We start from the raw sequence: 24,087 nt of genomic DNA, 5'->3' as shown, positions 1-24,087 counted from the left end.
TTAGGACAACATTTAGGTTCCATGAAGGAACAGGTAGTGTTCTTGGTGGTATAATTCTCCTAAGGCCCTCCATGAATGCTTTAATGACTGGTATTTTATATAGGGAAGTTGAATAGGTAGTTTGCAGGTATGCAGATATTGCTGCAAGGTGAATCTTAATGGAAGAGAAAGCTAGGTTAGATTTTTGTAAGTGAAGCAAGTAACCCACTACATGTTCTGGAGTTGTGTGTAATGGTTGTATTTGATTAATATGGCAGTAGCAAACAAACCTCTTCCATTTACTTGCATAGCAGTGCCTGGTGGATGGCCTTCTTGCTTGTTTTATGACTTCCATACATTCTTGGGTAAGTTGTAAGTGCCCGAATTCTAGGATTTCAGGAGCCAGATTGCTAGATTCAGCGATGCTGGATCTGGGTGTCTGATCTTTTGGTTGTGCTGTGTCAACAGATCTGGCCTGTTGGGCAATTTGATGCAGGGTACCACTGATAGGTCTAGCAGCGTTGTGTACCAGGGTTGCCTTGCCCAAGTTGGTGCTATCAATATGAGTTTGAGTTTGCTTTGACTGAGTTTGTTTACCAGGTAAGGAAGGAGAGGGAGAGGAGGAAAAGCGTAAGCAAATATCCCTGACCAGTTCATCCATAGGGCATTGCCTTGGGATTGTTTGTGTGGGTATCTGGATGCGAAGTTTTGGCATTTTGCGTTCTCCCTTGTCGCAAACAAGTCTATCTGAGGTGTTCCCCAGAGTTTGAAATAAGTGTTCAGAATTTGGGGGTGAATTTCCCATTCGTGGACCTGTTGGTGATCTCGAGAGAGATTGTCTGCGAGTTGATTTTGTATCCCTGGTATAAACTGTGCAATTAGGCGAATTTGGTTGTGAATTGCCCAATGCCAAATTTTTTGTGCTAGCAGGCTTAACTGCGTGGAGTGCGTCCCCCCCTGCTTGTTTAGATAATACATTGTTGTCATGTTGTCTGTTTTGACGAGAATGTATTTGTGAACTATTATTGGTTGGAAAGCTTTTAGTGCTTGAAAAACTGCTAGAAGTTCTAGGTGATTGATATGCAGTTTTGTTTGATGTACGTTCCATTGTCCTTGTATGCTGTGTTGATCGAGGTGTGCTCCCCACCCTGTCATGGAAGCATCTGTTGTTATTACGTATTGTGGCACTGGGTCTTGGAAAGGCCGCCCCTTGTTTAAATTTATGTTGTTCCACCACAGAAGCGAGAGGTAAGTTTGGCGGTCTATTAACACCAGATCTAGAAGGTGACCCTGTGCTTGAGACCACTGTGATGCTAGGCATTGTTGTAAGGGCCTCATGTGCAGTCTTGCGTTTGGGACAATGGCTATGCATGATGACATCATGCCTAGGAGTTGTAATACCATCTTTGCTTGTATCTTTTGTGTTGGATACATGCGTTGTATGATGGTGTTGAAATTTTGAATTCTTTGTGGACTTGGAGTGGCTACTCCTTTTGATGTGTCTATTATGGCTCCCAGGTATTGTTGTACCTTGCGTGGCAGAATTTTGGATTTTGTGAAATTGACGGTGAACCCTAGTTTGAAGAGGGTTTGTATGATACGATGTGTGATTTGAGCACTCTATTAACGAATGGGCCTTGATTAGCCAGTCGTCTAGATATGGGAACACATGTATCTGCTGCCTTCTTATGTGTGCTGCGACTACCGCTAGACATTTGGTAAAGACTCTTGGTGCGGTTGTTAATCCGAAAGGCAGTACCTTGAATTGGTAATGTATTCCTTTGAATACAAACCTTAGGTATTTCCTGTGCGATGGGTGTATTGGTATATGGAAATAAGCATCCTTGAGGTCTAAAGTTGCCATGTAGTCGTGCAGTTTTAGCAATGGCAATACTTCTTGTAGTGTGACCATGTGGAAGCGGTCTGATTTGATGAAAGTGTTGTAGGAAGTTGGCTCTGTATGTGCTATTTCAAAGTAAGGAATAGCATGCACAGAGTCCAAGGGTTCCCCTTAGAGGTAAGATAGTGGCAAAAAGAGATAATACTAATGCTCTATTTTGTGGTAGTGTGGTCGAGCAGTAGGCTTATCCAAGGAGTAGTGTTAAGCATTTGTTGTACATACACATAGACAATAAATGAGGTACACACACTCAGAGACAAATCCAGCCAATAGGTTTTTATATAGAAAAATATCTTTTCTTAGTTTATTTTAAGAACCACAGGTTCAAATTCTACATGTAATATCTCATTCGAAAGGTATTGCAGGTAAGTACTTTAGGAACTTCAAATCATCAAAATTGCATGTATACTTTTCAAGTTATTGACAAATAGCTGTTTTCAAAGTGGACAGTTAGTGCAATTTTCACAGTTCCTGGGGGAGGTAAGTTTTTGTTAGTTTTACCAGGTAAGTAAGACACTTACAGGGTTCAGTTCTTGGTCCAAGGTAGCCCACCGTTGGGGGTTCAGAGCAACCCCAAAGTCACCACACCAGCAGCTCAGGGCCGGTCAGGTGCAGAGTTCAAAGTGGTGCCCAAAACACATAGGCTAGAATGGAGAGAAGGGGGTGCCCCGGTTCCGGTCTGCTTGCAGGTAAGTACCCGCGTCTTCGGAGGGCAGACCAGGGGGGTTTTGTAGGGCACCGGGGGGGACACAAGCCCACACAGAAATTTCACCCTCAGCAGCGCGGGGGCGGCCGGGTGCAGTGTAGAAACAAGCGTCGGGTTCGCAATGTTAGTCTATGAGAGATCTCGGGATCTCTTCAGCGCTGCAGGCAGGCAAGGGGGGGATTCCTCGGGGAAACCTCCACTTGGGTAAGGGAGAGGGACTCCTGGGGGTCACTTCTCCAGTGAAAGTCCGGTCCTTCAGGTCCTGGGGGCTGCGGGTGCAGGGTCTCTCCCAGGCGTCGGGACTTTAGGTTCAAAGAGTCGCGGTCAGGGGAAGCCTCGGGATTCCCTCTGCAGGCGGCGCTGTGGGGGCTCAGGGGGGACAGGTTTTGGTACTCACAGTATCAGAGTAGTCCTGGGGTCCCTCCTGAGGTGTTGGATCGCCACCAGCCGAGTCGGGGTCGCCGGGTGCAGTGTTGCAAGTCTCACGCTTCTTGCGGGGAGCTTGCAGGGTTCTTTAAAGCTGCTGGAAACAAAGTTGCAGCTTTTCTTGGAGCAGGTCCGCTGTCCTCGGGAGTTTCTTGTCTTTTCGAAGCAGGGGCAGTCCTCAGAGGGTGTCGAGGTCGCTGGTCCCTTTGGAAGGCGTCGCTGGAGCAGGATCTTTGGAAGGCAGGAGACAGGCCGGTGAGTTTCTGGAGCCAAGGCAGTTGTCGTCTTCTGGTCTTCCTCTGCAGGGGTTTTCAGCTAGGCAGTCCTTCTTGTAGTTGCAGGAATCTAATTTTCTAGGGTTCAGGGTAGCCCTTAAATACTAAATTCAAGAGCGTGTTTAGGTCTGGGGGGTTAGTAGCCAATGGCTACTAGCCCTGAGGGTGGGTACACCCTCTTTGTGCCTCCTCCCAAGGGGAGGGGGTCACAATCCTAACCCTATTGGGGGAATCCTCCATCTGCAAGATGGAGGATTTCTAAAAGTGAGAGTCACTTCAGCTCAGGACACCTTAGGGGCTGTCCTGACTGGCCAGTGACGACTCCTTGTTTTTCTCATTATTTTCTCCGGCCTTGCCGCCAAAAGTGGGGCCTGGCCGGAGGGGGCGGGCAACTCCACTAGCTGGAGTGTCCTGCTGGGTTGGCACAAAGGAGGTGAGCCTTTGAGGCTCACCGCCAGGTGTGACAATTCCTGCCTGGGGGAGGTGTTAGCATCTCCACCCAGTGCAGGCTTTGTTACTGGCCTCAGAGTGACAAAGGCACTCTCCCCATGGGGCCAGCAACATGTCTCGGTTTGTGGCAGGCTGCTAAAACTAGTCAGCCTACACAGATAGTCGGTTAAGTTTCAGGGGGCACCTCTAAGGTGCCCTCTGGGGTGTATTTTACAATAAAATGTACACTGGCATCAGTGTGCATTTATTGTGCTGAGAAGTTTGATACCAAACTTCCCAGTTTTCAGTGTAGCCATTATGGTGCTGTGGAGTTCGTGTTTGACAGACTCCCAGACCATATACTCTTATGGCTACCCTGCACTTACAATGTCTAAGGTTTTGTTTAGACACTGTAGGGGTACCATGCTCATGCACTGGTACCCTCACCTATGGTATAGTGCACCCTGCCTTAGGGCTGTAAGGCCTGCTAGAGGGGTGTCTTACCTATAATGCATAGGCAGTGAGAGGCTGGCATGGCACCCTGAGGGGAGTGCCATGTCGACTTACTCGTTTTGTCCTCACTAGCACACACAAGCTGGCAAGCAGTGTGTCTGTGCTGAGTGAGAGGTCTCCAGGGTGGCATAAGACATGCTGCAGCCCTTAGAGACCTTCCTTGGCATCAGGGCCCTTGGTACTAGAAGTACCAGTTACAAGGGACTTATCTGGATGCCAGGGTCTGCCAATTGTGGATACAAAAGTACAGGTTAGGGAAAGAACACTGGTGCTGGGGCCTGGTTAGCAGGCCTCAGCACACTTTCAATTGTAAACATAGCATCAGCAAAGGCAAAAAGTCAGGGGGCAACCATGCCAAGGAGGCATTTCCTTACAAGTGTTCACTACTCTGAGGTCTAGGATTGGTCTCAGTGTTTTGTCCTTCTTTGGTATCAGAAAGTACAGTGAGTAAACTCCTGTGTTTATTTGTGTGTTTGGCACTAATTCGATTGCATTCTTTTGCAATAGTGCCTGCACTTCTATCTCCAGGAGATTGGAATGGTGTGTTGTTAAATTTTGTGCTTTTGGTGGTATGTTTGGAGGGAATTGTAGAAATTCTATGCAATAACCATGTTGGATAATTGCTAGAACCCAAGTGTCTGTAGTGATTTCCTCCCATGCTTTGTAATGAAAATGTCACTTACCCAGTGTACATCTGTTCGTGGCATCAGTCGCTGAGATTCACATGGTATGCATGAGCTCGCCATCTGGTGTTGGGTCGGAGTGTTACAAGTTGTTTTTCTTCAAAGAAGTGTTTTCGAGTCACGGGACCGAGTGACTCCTCCTTCTGTGCTCATTGCGCATGGGCGTCGACTCCATCTTCGATTGTTTTCCCCGCAGAGGGTGAGGTAGGAGTTGTACTATAGTAATAGTGCCCGCGCAATGAAAAATGTAAGTATGTACCTATTAAAGGATTAAGTAATATATATACAAATGTACAAAATTGAAGGTAACTTCTGAACTGCTACAGGCTTCCGGGGAGGTGGGTGGGTCCATGTGAATCTCAGCGACTGATGCCACGAACAGATGTACACTGGGTAAGTGACATTTTCAGTTCGATGGCATCTGTCGCTGTAGATACACATGGTATGCATAGACTAGTAAGCAGTTAGTTCCCCATAAGCGGTGGTTTAGCCTGTAGGAGTAGAAGTTGTCTGAAATAGAGTTCTTAATACAGCTTGACCTACTGTAGCTTGTTGTGCTGATAGCACATCTATACAGTAGTGTTTGGTGAATGTGTGAGGCGTAGACCAAGTGGCTGCCTTACATATTTCCTGCATTGGGATGTTTCCTAAAAAGGCCATTGAAGCACCTTTTTTCCTTGTTGAATGTGCCCTGGGAGTAATGGGCAGTTGTCTTTTTGCTTTAAGGTAGCAGATTTGGATGCATTTAACTATCCATCTGGCTATACCTTGTTTTGATATTGGGTTACCTGCATGAGGTTTTTGGAATGCAATAAATAGCTGTTTAGTTTTTCTGATGTTCTTTGTTCTGTCAATGTAGTACATTAATGCTCTTTTGACATCTAATGTATGTAGTGCTCTTTCAGCCACAGAATCTGGCTGTGGGAAAAATACTGGTAGTTCTACCGTTTGATTTAGATGGAATGGTGAAATAACTTTTGGTAAAAATTTTGGATTAGGTCGTAGGACGACCTTATTTTTATGTATTTGTATAAAAGGCTCTTGTGTTGTGAACGCTTGAATTTCACTTACTCTTCTTAGAGATGTAATGGCGATGAGAAAGGCAACTTTCCAGGTTAGGAATTGTATTCCGCAAGAGTGCATGGGTTCGAAAGGTGGGCCCATGAGTCTTGTTAGAACCACGTTTAGGTTCCATGAAGGAACAGGTGGTGTTCTTGGTGGTATAATTCTTTTAAGCCCTTCTATAAATGCTTTGATAACTGGTATCCTATACAAGGAAGTTGAATAGGTAGTTTGCAGGTATGCAGAGATTGCTGCAAGGTGTATTTTAATAGAAGAGAAGGCTAGCTTTGCTTTTTGTAAATAGAGCAAGTAATTTACTATATGTTTTGGAGTTGCATCTAGCGGTTGTATCTGATTATGATGGCAGTACCAAACAAATCTTTTCCACTTACTTGCGTAGCAGTGTCTAGTGGATGGCCTTTTGGCCTGCTTTATGACTTCCATACACTCTTGGCTAAGTTGTAAGTGTCCGAATTCTAGGATTTCAGGAGCCAGATTGCTAGATTCAGCGATGCTGGGTCCGGGTGTCTGATCTGTTGGTTGTGTTGCGTTAACAGATCTGGTTTGTTGGGCAGTTTGATGTGTGGTACTACAGACAGATCTAGCAGTGTTGTGTACCAGGGTTGTCTTGCCCAAGTTGGTGCTATTAAAATGAGTTTGAGTTTGTTTTGACTCAATTTGTTTACTAGGTAAGGAAGGAGAGGGAGAGGAGGAAAAGCGTAAGCAAATATTCCTGACCAGTTCATCCATAGGGCATTGCCTTGGGATTGCTTGTGTGGGTATCTGGACGCGAAGTTTTGGCATTTTGCGTTCTCTTTTGTTGCAAATAAGTCTATTTGTGGTGTTCCCCAGAGTGTGAAGTAGGTGTTCAGAATCTGTGGGTGGATTTCCCATTCGTGGACTTGCTGGTGATCGAGAGAGATTGTCTGCCAGCTGATTCTGGATCCCCGGAATAAACTGTGCTATTAGACCAATCTGATGGTGGATTGCCCACTTCCATATTTTTTGAGCTAACAAGCTTAACTGCGTTGAATGTGTTCCTCCTTGTTTGTTTAGATAATACATCGTTGTCATGTTGTCTGTTTTGACAAGGATGTATTTGTGGGTTATGATTGGTTGGAAAGCTTTTAGTGCTTGAAAAACTGCTAATAATTCTAGATGATTTATATGCAGTTTTGTTTGATGTATGTTCCATTGTCCTCTTATGTTGTGTTGATTGAGATGTGCTCCCCACCCTGTCATGGAAGCATCTGTTGTTATTACGTACTCTGGCACTGGGTCTTGGAAAGGCCGCCCTATGTTTAAATTTATACTGTTCCACCATAGAAGCGAGAGGTAAGTTTGGCGGTCTAGCAACACCAGATCTAGAAGGTGACCCTGTGCTTGAGACCACTGTGAGGCTAGGCACTGTTGTAAGGGCCTCATGTGCAGTCTTGCGTTTGGGACAATGGCTATGCATGAGGACATCATGCCTAGGAGCTGTAGTATTGTTCTTGCTTGTATTGTTTGGTTTGGAGACATGTGTTGAATGACCCTGTTGAAATTGTGGATCCTTTGTGGAGTTGGCGTTGCTACTCCTTTTGTCGTGTCTATTATGGCTCCTAGATATTGCTGTACTTTGCTTGGCAGAATGTTTGATTTTGCAAAGTTGACGGTGAACCCTAGTTTGTAGAGGGTTTGTATGACTTGATTTGTGTGGTTTGAGCATTGTGTGAGCGAACTGGTTTTGATTAGCCAGTCGTCTAGATACGGGAACACATGTATTTGCTGCCTTCTGATGTGTGCAGCGACTACTGCTAGGCATTTTGTGAATACTCTTGGAGCGGTTGTTAAACCAAAAGGCAATACTTTGAATTGGTAATGTATTCCTTTGAATACAAACCTTAGATATTTCCTGTGTGATTGATGTATTGGTATATGGAAATATGCGTCCTTGAGGTCTAGGGTTGTCATGTAGTTGTGTTTTTTGAGCAATGGTAACACTTCTTGTAGTGTGACCATGTGAAAGTGGTCTGATTTGATGAATGTGTTTACTACTCTGAGGTCTAGAATTGGTCTCAGTGTTTCGTCCTTTTTTGGTATCAAGAAGTACAGTGAATAAACACCTGTGTTTATTTGTGTGCTTGGTACTAATTCTATTGCATTTTTTTGCAGTAGTGCTTGAACTTCTATCTCTAGAAGCTGTGAATGGTATTTTGATAGATTTTGTGATTTTGGTGGTATGTCTGGAGGGAATTGCAGGAATTCTATGCAATAACCATGCTGGATAATTGCTAGGACCCATGTGTCTGTAGTTATTTTGTCCCATGCTTCGTAATATTGACGTATCCTCCCCCCCACTGGTGTTGTGTGGGAGGGGTGTGTGACATGTGAGTCACTGCTTGTTGGTAGTGGTTTTGGGGCTTTGAAATCTTCCCCTATTCCTAGGGAATTGCCCCCCTCTATACTGGCCCCGAAAACCTCCCCTGTACTGTCCCTGGTAGGTGGGCGGTGCGGACTGTGAGGTGCTAGCTTGTGTGGCCTGACCCCGAAACCCTCCTCTAAAAGGTGTTTTGCGGAAGGTGTTATAAGATCCTCTGCTCTGCGGGGAGTAGAGTGCGCCCATGGCCTTGGCAGTGTCAGTGTCCTTCTTGAGCTTTTCTATGGCTGTGTCGACCTCCGGACCGAACAGAAGTTTTTCGTTTACTGGCATGTTAAGCACTGCCTGCTGAATTTCTGGCTTGAATCCAGACGTTCTGAGCCATGCGTGCCTACGGATGGTAACCGACGTATTAATGGTCCTTGCGGCCGTGTCTGCTGCATCCATGGAGGAGCGTATCTGATTGTTGGAAATGTTTTGACCCTCCTCAACAACCTGTTTTGCTCTTTTTTGCAGATCTTTTGGGAGATGTTCAATGAGATGCTGCATCTCATCCCAGTGGGCTCTGTCGTATCGCGCTAGCAGCGCTTGTGAATTTGCGATGCGCCACTGGTTTGCTGCTTGGACAGCAACCCTCTTCCCGGCTGCATCGAACTTCCTACTTTCTTTATCTGGGGGAGGTGCATCCCCAGAAGTGTGGGAATTTGCCCGTTTTCTGGCAGCCCCTACCACCACAGAATCTGGTGGCAGCTGAGAGGTGATGAATACAGGGTCCGTAGGAGGCGCCTTATACTTTTTGTCCACCCTAGGCGTCACTGCCCTACTTTTAACTGGCTCCTTGAAAATGTCCTTTGCATGGCGTAGCATGCCTGGGAGCATCGGCAGGCTTTGGTAGGAGCTGTGGGTTGAAGAGAGGGTGTTAAATAAAAAATCATCCTCTACTTGTTCCGAGTGGAGTTCCACATTATGGAATAGTGCTGCTCTAGCCACCACTTGTGAGTAGGCTGTGCTGTCTTCCGGTGGTGATGGATTAGTTGGGTATGTGTCTGGGCTGTTATCAGACACTGGTGCGTCGTACAAGTCCCACACATCCTGATCTTGGTCATCGTGGCTCATGGCGGTGTGAGCTGGCGAATGTGACGGGGTGTAAGTTGGCGAAGCCGGAGTTACAGGTGGAGGTGAGGGAGGAGGTATTACCTTTTGTGCTGTTTGTTGCTGAGAAGTAAACTGAAGCGTTCTCTTTCGTTTGACAGGTGGAAGGGTACTGATCTTCCCAGTCCCCTGCTGAATAAAGATACGCTTTTGCGTGTGATCCACGTCAGTGGATTGCAGTTCTTGTTCAAATCTATGTTTCTTCATTTGAGAAGACATAGAATGCTCTTCAGTATAGGAGCCAGAAACAGGGTCTGATGTCGCTTTTTTCGGCTCCGAAAACCCTGTCGATTGTTTTTTCGGCTCCGAGGTAACCTTCCTCTTTTTCTGTGCCGAAAATTCTTGGCCTCTATGGTCTTCGGCGCCACTGTCTCGGCGTCGATCCGTGTCGACACCGAACTCGGTGTCGATGCTTCTGTTTAGCACTCTCTCGGTCTCGAGGAGGCTGCGTGCCGGTGTCTCGACCGGAGTCGGACGATCTCGACACTGAATGGGCCTTTTTCGGTGCCGATTGTTGGTCACCGAGAATTTGGGTGGAGCCATGGCCGGTTGGCAGTGGCGTCCCCTGGGCCTTCTTTCCTTTTTTAAGGTCTGATCTCGACGTCTTACTCACAGTTCTTGTCGAGTCTAGCTCGTCGGAGTCTGAATCCTGGATGGAAAAGGATTCCTCCTGTTCCTCTTCTGTCTCGAACTGTCGACGCTCTTTTGGCGTGGACGCCATCTGCAGTCTTCTCGCTCGACGGTCGCGCAGAGTTTTTCGGGACGGGAACGCCCGACAGGCCTCACAGGATTCTTCGCTGTGCTCGGGTGACAGGCACAGATTACAGACCGAGTGTAGGTCCGTATAAGGATATTTGTTGTGGCATTCGGGGCAGAATCGAAACGGGGTCCGTTCCATCGGCGTTGTTCTCCACGCGGTCGGGCCGACTAGGCCCCGACGGGGTGCCGAAATCTACCCCGAAGGGCACCGAAGCGCTTCGATGTTCAACGCGTCGTCGTATGTGTGTATCTCTAACCGGATCGCAACGATACCGTTGAAAATCTTCCGTTTTCAGCTATCTTTCCGTTCCGAAACTCGGAGCGACAGGAACACGTCCGAACCCGATGGCGGAAAGAAAACAATCGAAGATGGAGTCGACGCCCATGCGCAATGAGCACAGAAGGAGGAGTCACTCGGTCCCGTGACTCGAAAACACTTCTTCGAAGAAAAACAACTTGTAACACTCCGACCCAACACCAGATGGCGAGCTCATGCATACCATGTGTATCTACAGCGACAGATGCCATCGAACTAATGACCTATTCTTCCCCCCACTGGTGTTGTGTGGAGGGGGTGAGTGACCTGTGAGTCACTGTTTAGTAGTAGGGGCTTTTGGGCTTTGAAATCTTCCTCTATTTCTAGGGAATTGCCCTCCTCTATATTGTCCCCGAAAACCTCCTCTATACTGTCCCTGGTAACTGGACGGTGTGGCTTGTGAGGTGCTGGCTTGTGTGCTTTGACCTCGAAACCCCCCTCGAAAGGGCGTTTTACGGAATGTGCTGTAATTCCCTCTGCTCTGCGGGGAGTAGAGTGCGCCCATGGCTTTGGCAGTGTCCGTATCTTTTTTGAGTTTCTCAATCGCTGTGTCCACTTCTGGACCGAACAGTTCTTTTTCATTAAAAGGCATATTGAGAACTGCTTGTTGAATCTCTGGTTTAAATCCAGACGTTCGGAGCCATGCATGCCTTCTGATAGTTACAGATGTATTAATTGTCCGTGCAGCTGTATCTGCAGCGTCCATGGAGGAGCGGATCTGGTTGTTGGAAATGGTCTGTCCTTCCTCGACCACTTGCTTTGCCCTATTTTGTAAGTCCTTGGGCAGATGTTCAATGAGATGTTGCATCTCGTCCCAGTGGGCTCTGTCATAGCGCGCAAGTAGTGCCTGGGAGTTCGCGATGCGCCACTGGTTTGCAGCTTGTGCTGCGACTCTCTTACCAGCTGCATCGAACTTGCGGCTTTCTTTATCTGGGGGTGGTGCATCTCCAGATGTGTGGGAGTTGGCCCTTTTCCTAGCTGCTCCTACAACAACAGAGTCTGGTGGCAGCTGTGTAGTGATGAAAACCGGGTCCGTAGGAGGCGGCTTATACTTTTTTTCCACCCTTGGTGTGATTGCCCTACTTTTGACCGGCTCCTTAAATATGTCTTTTGCGTGCCGGAGCATACCAGGGAGCATAGGCAGGCTTTGGTATGAGCTGTGGGTGGAGGAGAGTGTGTTGAACAAGAAATCATCCTCGACCTGTTCTGAGTGGAGGCTTACATTGTGATATTGTGCTGCTCTAGCCACCACCTGAGAGTACGCGGTGCTGTCTTCTGGTGGAGATGGCTTTGTAGGGTATGCCTCCGGGCTGTTATCTGACACTGGGGCGTCGTATAGGTCCCATGCGTCCTGATCTTGGTCACCCTGGCTCATGGTGGTGTGAGCTGGGGAGTGTGATGGAGTTTGTGCTGGTGAAACGTCAATCACGGGCGGAGGAGAGGGTGGTGGTGTAACTCTTTTCACCACTTTTGGTTGTGGTGTTTGTTCCGTCTGGAACTCCAACCTCCTCTTTCTCCTAATGGGGGGAAGGGTGCTTATTTTTCCTGTCCCCTGCTCAATGAAGATACGCTTTTGCGTATGGTCCACATCAGTTGCTTGTAGCTCTTCCTCAAACCTATGCTTCTGCATTTGGGAGGTTAGCGAGTGCTCTTCTGTATAAGAGCCTGAAGCTGGGTCGCTTGCAGTTTGTTTCGGCATCGAAACTTTGTCTGCGTGTTTTTTCGGCTCCGAGGTGACTTTTTTCCTTTTCGGGGCCGAAACCTCTCGGCGTCGATCTGTTTCGGTGCCGCTGTCTCGGCGTCGAGCCGTGTCCACACCGGCATCTCGGTGTCGAGGCTTGTCTCCAGCACTTTCTCGGTCCCGAGAAGGCTGCGTGCCGGTGTCTCGACCGGAGTCGGACGATCTCGGCACTGTTTGGGCCTTTTTCGGTGCCGACGGTCGGTCACCGAATTTATGGGTCGAGCCATGGCCTGGTGGCAGTGGCGTCCCCTGGGCCTTGTAAATGTTTCTCTGTGTGGTTTTCGACGTCTTACTCACGGTTTGTGTATCGTCGAATCCTTCGGAGTCTGAGTCTTGGATCGAGAAGGTACCTTCCTCTTCCTGTTCCTCGAACTCCCGTTGGGCTGTCGGTGCGGACGCCATCTGAAGTCTTCAGGCTCGACGGTCTCGGAGTGTTTTTCGGGACCGGAACGCACGACAGGCCTCGCAGGTGTCTTCGCTGTGCTCAGGTGACAGGCACAGGTTGCAGACCAAGTGTTGGTCTGTGTAGGGGTATTTATTGTGGCATTTGGGGCAGAAACGAAACGGGGTCCGTTCCATCGGCGTTCTTCAGCACGCGGTCGGGCCGACCAGGCCCCGACGGAGGATCGAAAAACTACCCCGAAGGGCACCGGAGCTCTTCGATCTTCGATGCGGTGTTGAATGTAAGTACGCCGATCCCGAACGCAACAATACCGACGAAAATCTTCCGAAATTAGCTAATTTTCCGTTCCGAAACTCGGAGCGACAGGAACACGTCCGAACCCGATGGCGGAAAAAAAACAATCGAAGATGGAGTCGACGCCCATGCGCAATGGAGACAAAAGGAGGAGTCACTCGGTCCCGTGACTCGAAAGACTTCTTCGAAGAAAAACAACTTGTAACACTCCGGCCCAACACCAGATGGCGAGTGTAAGGAAATGCCTCCTTGGCATGGTTGCCCCCTGACTTTTTGCCTTTGCTGATGCTATGTTTACAATTGAAAGTGTGCTGAGGCCTGCTAACCAGGCCCCAGCACCAGTGTTCTTTCCCTAACCTGTACTTTTGTATCCACAATTGGCAGACCCTGGCATCCAGATAAGTCCCTTGTAACTGGTACTTCTAGTACCAAGGGCCCTGATGCCAAGAAAGGTCTCTAAGGGCTGCAGCATGTCTTATGCCACCCTGGAGACCTCTCACTCAGCACAGACACACTGCTTGCCAGCTTGTGTGTGCTGGTGAGGACAAAACGAGTAAGTCGACATGGCACTCCCCTCAGGGTGCCATGCCAGCCTCTCACTGCCTATGCAGTATAGGTAAGACACCCCTCTAGCAGGCCTTACAGCCCTAAGGCAGGGTGCACTATACCATAGGTGAGGGTACCAGTGCATGAGCATGGTACCCCTACAGTGTCTAAACAAAACCTTAGACATTGTAAGTGCAGGGTAGCCATAAGAGTATATGGTCTGGGAGTTTGTCAAACACGAACTCCACAGCACCATAATGGCTACACTGAAAACTGGGAAGTTTGGTATCAAACTTCTCAGCACAATAAATGCACACTGATGCCAGTGTACATTTTATTGCAAAATACACCCCAGAGGGCACCTTAGAGGTGCCCCCTGAAACTTAACCGACTGTCTGTGTAGGCTGACTAGTTCCAGCAGCCTGCCACACTAGAGACATGTTGCTGGCCCCATGGGGAGAGTGCCTTTGTCACTCTGAGGCCAGTAACAAAGCCTGCACTGGGTGGAGATGCTAACACCTCCCCCAGGCAGGAGCTGTAACACCTGGCGGTGAGCCTCAAAGGCTCACCCCTTTGTCACAGCCCAGCAGGGCACTCCAGCTTAGTGGAGTTGCCCGCCCCCTCCGGCCACGGCCCCCACTTTTGGCGGCAAGGCTGGAGGGAACAAAGAAAGCAACAAGGAGGAGTCACTGACCAGTCAGGACAGCCCCTAAGGTGTCCTGAGCTGAGGTGACTCTGACTTTTAGAAATCCTCCATCTTGCAGATGGAGGATTCCCCCAATAGGGTTAGGATTGTGACCCCCTCCCCTTGGGAGGAGGCACAAAGAGGGTGTACCCACCCTCAGGGCTAGTAGCCATTGGCTACTAACCCCCCAGACCTAAACACGCCCTTAAATTTAGTATTTAAGGGCTACCCTGAACCCTAGAAAATTAGATTCCTGCAACTACAAGAAGGACTGCCTAGCTGAAAACCCCTGCAGAGGAAGACCAGAAGACGACTACTGCCTTGGCTCCAGAAACTCACCGGCCTGTCTCCTGCCTTCCAAAGATCCTGCTCCAGCGACGCCTTCCAAAGGGACCAGCGACCTCGACATCCTCTGAGGACTGCCCCTGCTTCGAAAAGACAAGAAACTCCCGAGGACAGCGGACCTGCTCCAAGAAAAGCTGCAACTTTGTTTCCAGCAGCTTTAAAGAACCCTGCAAGCTCCCCGCAAGAAGCGTGAGACTTGCAACACTGCACCCGGCGACCCCGACTCGGCTGGTGGCGATCCAACACCTCAGGAGGGACCCCAGGACTACTCTGATACTGTGAGTACCAAAACCTGTCCCCCCTGAGCCCCCACAGCGCCGCCTGCAGAGGGAATCCCGAGGCTTCCCCTGACCGCGACTCTTTGAACCTAAAGTCCCGACGCCTGGGAGAGACCCTGCACCCGCAGCCCCCAGGACCTGAAGGACCGGACTTTCACTGGAGAAGTGACCCCCAGGAGTCCCTCGCCCTTGCCCAAGTGGAGGTTTCCCCGAGGAATCCCCCCCTTGCCTGCCTGCAGCGCTGAGGAGATCCCGAGATCTCTCATAGACTAACATTGCGAACCCGACGCCTGTTCCTACACTGCACCCGGCCGCCCCCGCGCTGCTGAGGGTGAAATTTCTGTGTGGACTGGTGTCCCCCCCGGTGCCCTACAAAACCCCCCTGGTCTGCCCTCCGAAGACGCGGGTACTTACCTGCAAGCAGACCGGAACCGGGGCACCCCCTTCTCTCCATTCTAGCCTATGTGTTTTGGGCACCACTTTGAACTCTGCACCTGACCGGCCCTGAGCTGCTGGTGTGGTGACTTTGGGGTTGCTCTGAACCCCCAACGGTGGGCTACCTTGGACCAAGAACTAAGCCCTGTAAGTGTCTTACTTACCTGGTTAACCTAACAAATACTTACCTCCCCTAGGAACTGTGAAAATTGCACTAAGTGTCCACTTTTAAAACAGCTATTTGTGAATAACTTGAAAAGTATACATGCAATTTTGATGATTTGAAGTTCCTAAAGTACTTACCTGCAATACCTTTCGAATGAGATATTACATGTAGAATTTGAACCTGTGGTTCTTAAAATAAACTAAGAAAAGATATTTTTCTATATAAAAACCTATTGGCTGGATTTGTCTCTGAGTGTGTGTACCTCATTTATTGTCTATGTGTATGTACAACAAATGCTTAACACTACTCCTTGGATAAGCCTACTGCTCGACCACACTACCACAAAATAGAGCATTAGTATTATCTATTTTTACCACTATTTTACCTCTAAGGGGAACCCTTGGACTCTGTGCATGCTATTCCTTACTTTGAAATAGCACATACAGAGCCAACTTCCTACAGCGAGCTATTGCAGAACATGCGTATCTACAGCGACAGATGCCATCGAACATATATTTTTCCATACAAAAACCTATTGGCCTGGAATTGTCTTTGAGTGTGTGTTCCTCATTTATTGCTTGTGTATGTACAACAAGTGCTTAACACTACTCCTTTGATAAGCCTACTGCTCGACCACACTACCACAAAATAGAGCATTAGTATTATCTCTTTTTGCCACTATCTTACCTCTAAGGGGAACCCTTGGACTCTGTGCATACTATTCCTTACTTTGAAATAGTGCATACAGAGCCAACTTCCTACAACTGGTCACTACGAGTTTCCCATCTACACGATGGCATCTGAATATAGGGGGTGTTTAGTATCAACAACTTAGAGGTGCCCCCTGAAATCCTACCAGCAGGTTGACTGATTGGTCCTGACCAGTTCAGCCACCATAGATGTGTATATGCCCGACTCCCCGCCAAGCGTGAGAGCCAGCGCTCTCAAGGGCCAGAGACAAAAGCCTTCAGGAAAATTAGGCAGATTAGGAGGTGTACCCACGTCATGCCAGTCCTACCTCTAAGGTGAGCAAGCTGAAATGGATACTACATTTTAAATTCATCCGTGTTTGTTTGGAAGGAATTAGGCCACGAGGGTTAGGGCTATGTCCACCTCCCAGCAGAAGTGGTCCTAAGAAGGGTGCGGTCACCCTGAAGGTGAGCAGCCACGTGGCTATCACCCGACACTCCCTGTAACACTGAAAATTTAGATGGCACCCGAGAACTCCGCTCCTGGCAACCTAAGCAGCAAAGGACAAAGAAGAGTCACACCTGCTTAAGAGAAAAAGTAGAACAAACAACTGACTTAGTGCCAGCCCCACCGGCCTGACTGCTGACCTCGACAGACACTGTCCAAAAAGACATCGTCCTGCAGCTGAGCTTCTAAGAAACCCAGGAGGATTGCCTACCGTCCATAAAGACTCCGTCTCAAGAAAGGACTCTGCAGCCTCTGGACCAGCAAAGACCCAACACCCGAAGTGACCTCTACACCAAACGTCCACGACCAGAGGTGAGGCCAACCAACAGTGCCAGCAAGGTTTCCCCCAGCTGACCACAGTCCGAGTCCACTCAGGTTTCACCCCTCTTTGACTCCAGGTTACCTGCAACCTCTGCATGCAGGTCCTGTCTCGCAGCCTTGTTATGAGAGAAAACCTGACATCTCCAGCAACCGCTGCAGCCATCGCTCCTGACCCCATCTGAGGTGCCAACGATGTACCCAGGATCCTCTGAGCTAGAGTCAACCCTGGGCCCACCCCTGCTGGACTCCAACACCTGCAGCCTCAACACGCAGGACCCCCTTGACGACGAGTACTCCCGGACACAGAAACCAGAAACCTAAGGACACCGCTGCATCTGTTGCGCCGGAGTGCTCTAGAAAAAACGACCAAAGGTGTCCCTATGTCCCAGAGCACCCAACATCTACAACCTACCTGCTCTTTTTGTCCTAAACTGGCTTCCTAGCCAACGTCTGCAGCCTGTTTATCCCTAGGACCAAATCCCATTGAAAACCGTTGGGCACCCAATGCCTTATTGCACCCCCGCACCTGGTTGCCCCAGTGCTGCCCAGAGTAACCTGCTGGTGTGGTTCTGATCAGTGCCCAGTACATACCTTACCTTTGAGATTGGCATTGCAAGTCGTTGTTGACCCATTGTTTGCTGAACATTGTTTTCCTCCATAGGTTTACACTGAATAACTCGGTGTTGATTTTTGAATCTGAAAAGTATTTGTGCCTGAAAAGGTACTTACCTGATTACGAAGTCCTTGGGTTTGAAACATTTGAAAGTAAGTGTTATTTTCCAGATTTGGATTTTTTCTTTGAGAGCGCCTTTTATTGCCTCTTAGTACAACAAATGCTTAATACTACCCTCTGATAAACTTAACTGCTTGCCCACACTACAACAAAATTGACCATTAGTCCCATCTACTTTTGCATCTGCAAACCAATTGGGGAGCCACTGTACGCTCCATGGTGTACATCTCTTTAGTGCACCATATAGAGGGCCAGCTTCCTACGGATTGCACTCATGACAAATTTAATACAAATTAATACTCACAACATCAAAAGAACGAGGCATTCCTCCAGGCATTGCAGACCTAGCATCATGGGCTGGGAAAGGTTTCTCTGACCCAGGAAGGTATGGAGCAGCTCCTGGTTCACTGGGTGAAATCTAGAAAGAAAAATCATATTTAGTCGAGAATCCAACTTGCTACCAACAGTTGTCGGAACCTCCAATGCTGGCAAATTAATTACCCTTAAACCCCAAAACCGTCAAACATGTTTTTGTAACACCAGATTGCTTTACATGATCCCAGCTGAGGAAGATATAGGTGCCAAAGTAAACAGATGTAAAAGAAAAGCTGAAGCAAGAAACCCACAGACCTAAACAAAATCGGCAAGTAGACTCGAAAGACTTCTTCGAAGAAAAACAACTTGTAACACTCCGACCCAACACCAGATGGCGGGCTATGCACAACATGTGTATCTGCAGCTACACATGCCATCGAACTCATATTTACCCACTGTAGTGGGAATAAAAAAAAACAAATCTGGTTGTTGGGAGAAGCCAGGCATACTACAACACTAGAGGCCAGAGTTATCAATATTTGATGGAGCGTAGCAAGACAACTTGCTGCTCTTCACAGCATCAAATGGAGAGGGCAGGAATGCGCCATATTCATTAATAGAAAACGCATTCCTGCTCCCTGTTCTAGCGTACTGTGTGTTACCTAGCACCAACACAAATCTCCTTGAGCCATGGACACCTTCCTGAGCAAAACAATCTTTAGAGATATATTGCTCAAACTGTGCTGCAGAAAGGAAAAAAATAAGGAGAATAAAGGATATTTCTCCTTGCTGTGCCTCTAACAGGAAGGGGTACAATTTAAATGCATTCCTAAGGTTAACTTATCTCAGTAAATCAGGGAATACGCCAAAATAAACCTGTGTGGGATCCTGGGACAGAATAACGCAAGGCAGCAACTTGCCTTTCGTTATTCCAGATTTACCAAGCCACATAGAACCACCCAAGGTGGTCTTGCGAGGCATGGTAAATCTGACTTAAGGACTGTGTTGTCCTTTTGCTACCCTGAGTGATCCTTTGCTGCATCTGGGCCCAGGTTGGGTTACCTTTCATAGCACAGAAAGGGATAGTTCAATTACACTAATATTTCAAACTGCTTTCTTCACAACTGGCTGCAACCGTCAACTACAGACAGGACCACAGAGATGTCACTAAGAACATTTGAGTGTGCGCTTCCACACTTTCAAATAAGACATTTCTTTCCTTTTTTTTTGTTGTTGCAGAAAGCAAAAATCACAGGGCCCAGCACTCGCGTCTCCATTTATAGGAGTGGGAGCAAAAACCACTATCAGCATGAGGAAAGTTGGAATACAACTTCTATCTTTGATACATTTCAGCAATAAAAATTGCAGTTCATCAGTGTAAGGAAATGCCTCCTTGGCATGGTTGCCCCCTGACTTTTTGCCTTTGCTGATGCTATGTTTACAATTGAAAGTGTGCTGAGGCCTGCTAACCAGGCCCCAGCACCAGTGTTCTTTCCCTAACCTGTACTTTTGTATCCACAATTGGCAGACCCTGGCCTCCAGATAAGTCCCTTGTAACTGGTACTTCTAGTACCAAGGGCCCTGATGCCAAGGAAGGTCTCTAAGGGATGCAGCATGTCTTATGCCACCCTGGAGACCTCTCACTCAGCACAGACACACTGCTTGCCAGCTTGTGTGTGCTAGTGAGGACCAAACGAGTAAGTCGACATGGCACTCCCCTCAGGGTGCCATGCCAGCCTCTCACTGCCTATGCAGTATAGGTAAGACACCCCTCTAGCAGGCCTTACAGCCCTAAGGCAGGGTGCACTATACCATAGGTGAGGGTACCAGTGCATGAGCATGGTACCCCTACAGTGTCTAAACAAAACCTTAGACATTGTAAGTGCAGGGTAGCCATAAGAGTATATGGTCTGGGAGTCTGTCAAACACGAACTCCACAGCACCATAATGGCTACACTGAAAACTGGGAAGTTTGGTATCAAACTTCTCAGCACAATAAATGCACACTGATGCCAGTGTACATTTTATTGTAAAATACACCACAGAGGGCACCTTAGAGGTGCCCCCTGAAACTTAACCGACTGTCTGTGTAGGCTGACTAGTTCCAGCAGCCTGCCACACCAGAGACATGTTGCTGGCCCCATGGGGAGAGTGCCTTTGTCACTCTGAGGCCAGTAACAAAGCCTGCACTGGGTGGAGATGCTAACACCTCCCCCAGGCAGGAGCTGTGACACCTGGCGGTGAGCCTCAAAGGCTCACCCCTTTGTCACAGCCCAGCAGGGCACTCCAGCTTAGTGGAGTTGCCCGCCCCCTCCGGCCACGGCCCCCACTTTTGGCGGCAAGGCTGGAGGGAACAAAGAAAGCAACAAGGAGGAGTCACTGGCCAGTCAGGACAGCCCCTAAGGTGTCCTGAGCTGAGGTGACTCTGACTTTTAGAAATCCTCCATCTTGCAGATGGAGGATTCCCCCAATAGGGTTAGGATTGTGACCCCCTCCCCTTGGGAGGAGGCACAAAGAGGGTGTACCCACCCTCAGGGCTAGTAGCCATTGGCTACTAACCCCCCAGACCTAAACACGCCCTTAAATTTAGTATTTAAGGGCTACCCTGAACCCTAGAAGATTAGATTCCTGCAACTACAAGAAGAAGGACTGCCTAGCTGAAAAACCCCTGCAGAGGAAGACCAGAAGACGACAACTGCCTTGGCTCCAGAAACTCACCGGCCTGTCTCCTGCCTTCCAAAGATCCTGCTCCAGCGACGCCTTCCAAAGGGACCAGCGACCTCGACATCCTCTGAGGACTGCCCCTGCTTCGAAAAGACAAGAAACTCCCGAGGACAGCGGACCTGCTCCAAGAAAGGCTGCAACTTTGTTTCCAGCAGCTTTAAAGAACCCTGCAAGCTCCCCGCAAAAGGCGTGAGACTTGCAACACTGCACCCGGCGACCCCGACTCGGCTGGTGGCGATCCAACACCTCAGGAGGGACCCCAGGACTACTCTAAGACTGTGAGTACAAAAACCTGTCCCCCCTGAGCCCCCACAGCGCCGCCTGCAGAGGGAATCCCGAGGCTTCCCCTGACCGCGACTCTTTGAATCCTAAGTCCCGACACCTGGGAGAGACCCTGCACCCGCAGCCCCCAGGACCTGAAGGACCGGACTTTCACTGGAGGAGTGACCCCCAGGAGTCCCTCTCCCTTGCCCAAGTGGAGGTTTCCCCGAGGAACCCCCCCCTTGCCTGCCTGCAGCGCTGAAGAGATCCCTAGATCTCCCATTGACTTCCATTACAAACCCGACGCTTGTTTCTACACTGCACCCGGCCGCCCCCGCGCTGCTGAGGGTGAAATTTCTGTGTGGACTTGTGTCCCCCCCGGTGCCCTACAAAACCCCCCTGGTCTGCCCTCCGAAGACGCGGGTACTTACCTGCAAGCAGACCGGAATCGGGGCACCCCCTTCTCTCCATTCTAGCCTATGTGTTTTGGGCACCACTTTGAACTCTGCACCTGACCGGCCCTGAGCTGCTGGTGTGGTGACTTTGGGGTTGCTCTGAACCCCCAACGGTGGGCTACCTTGGACCAAGAACTGAACCCTGTAAGTGTCTTACTTACCTGGTAAAACTAACAAATACTTACCTCCCCTAGGAACTGTGAAAATTGCACTAAGTGTCCACTTTTAAAACAGCTATTTGTGAATAACTTGAAAAGTATACATGCAATTTTGATGATTTGAAGTTCCTAAAGTACTTACCTGCAATACCTTTCGAATGAGCTATTACATGTAGAATTTGAACCTGTGGTTCTTAAAATAAACTAAGAAAAGATATTTTTCTATACAAAAACCTATCGGCTGGATTTGTCTCTGAGTGTGTGTACCTCATTTATTGTCTATGTGTATGTACAACAAATGCTTAACACTACTCCTTGGATAAGCCTACTGCTCGACCACACTACCACAAAATAGAGCATTAGTATTATCTATTTTTACCACTATTTTACCTCTAAGGGGAACCCTTGGACTCTGTGCATGCTATTCCTTACTTTGAAATAGCACATACAGAGCCAACTTCCTACATTGGTGGATCAGCGGTGGGGTACAAGACTTTGCATTTGCTGGACTACTCAGCCAATACCTGATCACACGACAAATTCCAAAATTGTCATTAGAAATTGATTTTTGCAATTTGAAAAGTTTTCTAAATTCTTAAAAGACCTGCTAGGGCCTTGTGTTAGATCCTGTTTAGCATTTCTTTTAGAGTTTAAAAGTTTGTAAAAGTTTGAATTAGATTCTAGAACCAGTTTTAGTTTCTTAAAAAGTATTCCAACTTTTAGAAGCATAATGTCTAGCACAGATGTGAATGTGGTGGAACTCGACACCACACCTTACCTCCATCTACAGATGAGAGAGCTAAGGTCACTCTGTAAACTAAAGAAAATAGCAATGGGCCCCAAACCTACCAAAGTACAGCTCCAGGAGCTTTTGGCAGAGTTTGAAAAGGCCAACCCCTCTGAGGATGGCAACTCAGAGGATGAAGATAGTGACTTGGAGGGAAATTCCCCCCCTCCAGTCCTACTTAGGGAGAGCAGGGCTTCTCAAGCCCTGACTCCACAAATAATAGTCAGAGATGCTGGTTCCCTCACAGGAGGGACCAACAACTCTGAAATCACTGAGGATAACTCCAGTGAAGAGGACATCCAGTTAGCCAGGATGGCCAAAAGATTGGCTTTGGAAAGACAGATCCTAGCCATAGAGAGGGAAAGACAAGAGATGGGCCTAGGACCCATCAATGGTGGCAGCAACATAAATAGGGTCAGAGATTCTCCTGACATGTTGAAAATCCCCAAAGGGATTGTAACTAAATATGAAGATGGTGATGACATCACCAAATGGTTCACAGCTTTTGAGAGGGCTTGTGTAACCAGAAAAGTGAACAGATCTCACTGGGGTGCTCTCCTTTGGGAAATGTTCACAGGAAAGTGTAGGGATAGACTCCTCACACTCTCTGGACAAGATGCAGAATCTTATGACCTCATGAAGGGTACCCTGATTGAGGGCTTTGGATTCTCCACTGAGGAGTACAGGATTAGGTTCAGGGGGGCTCAAAAATCCTCGAGCCAGACCTGGGTTGACTTTGTTGACTACTCAGTGAAAACACTAGATGGTTGGATTCAAGGCAGTGGTGTAAGTAATTATGATGGGCTGTACAATTTATTTGTGAAAGAACACCTGTTAAGTAATTGTTTCAATGATAAACTGCATCAGCATCTGGTAGACCTAGGACCAATTTCTCCCCAAGAATTGGGAAAGAAGGCGGACCATTGGGTCAAGACAAGGGTGTCCAAGACTTCAACAGGGGGTGACCAAAAGAAAGGGGTCACGAAGACTCCCCAGCAGAAGGGTGATGAGACAACCAAAACTAAAAATAGTAAAGAGTCTTCCACAGGCCCCCAAAAACCTGCACAGGAGGGTGGGCCCAGAGCCTCTTCACAAAACAATGGGTACAAGGGTAAAAACTTTGATCCCAAAAAGGCCTGGTGTCATAGCTGTAAACAGCATGGACACCAAACTGGAGACAAGGCCTGTCCCAAGAAAGGTTCCACTCCAAACTCCCATCCAGGTAACACTGGTATGGCTAGTCTCCAAGTGGGATCAACAGTGTGCCCAGAGCAAATCAGGGTCCACACTGAAGCTACTCTAGTTTCTGAGGGTGGGGTGGATTTAGCCACACTAGCTGTCTGGCCGCCTAACATGCAAAAATACAGACAGCAACTCTTAATTAATGGGACTAGAATAGAGGGCCTGAGGGATACAGGTGCCAGTGTCACCATGGTGACAGAGAAACTGGTTTCCCCTGGCCAATACCTGACTGGAAAAACTTACACAGTCACCAACGCTGACAATCAGAGAAAAGTACATCCCATGGCAATGGTTACTTTAGAATGGGGAGGGGTCAATGGCCTGAAGCAGGTGGTGGTCTCCTCAAATATCCCAGTGGACTGTCTGCTTGGAAATGACCTGGAGTCCTCAGCATGGGCTGAGGTAGAGCTAAAAACCCATGCAGCAATGCTGGGTATCCCTG

The 24,087-nt window shown here is 48.3% G+C and overlaps 1 protein-coding gene across 2 annotated transcripts in view; it reads right to left on the bottom strand.

The window, feature by feature from the left end:
* The window catches only part of SERBP1 (SERPINE1 mRNA binding protein 1), a 221,264-nt gene that overhangs the window by 33,844 nt on the left and 163,333 nt on the right, over positions 1-24,087 (bottom strand). For both annotated transcript variants that reach the window (XM_069232469.1, XM_069232468.1), the window contains exon 8: positions 18,008-18,121. In XM_069232469.1, the coding sequence (XP_069088570.1) occupies positions 18,008-18,121 (114 nt within the window). The remainder of the gene's footprint in view (positions 1-18,007; positions 18,122-24,087) is intronic.

The sequence above is a fragment of the Pleurodeles waltl genome, chromosome 4_2 (genome assembly GCF_031143425.1).
Source record: "Pleurodeles waltl isolate 20211129_DDA chromosome 4_2, aPleWal1.hap1.20221129, whole genome shotgun sequence".
Lineage (NCBI taxonomy): Eukaryota > Metazoa > Chordata > Amphibia > Caudata > Salamandridae > Pleurodeles > Pleurodeles waltl.
The sequence above is the reverse complement of the archived record's forward strand: the minus strand, read 5'-3'. Positions and strand labels throughout refer to the sequence as shown.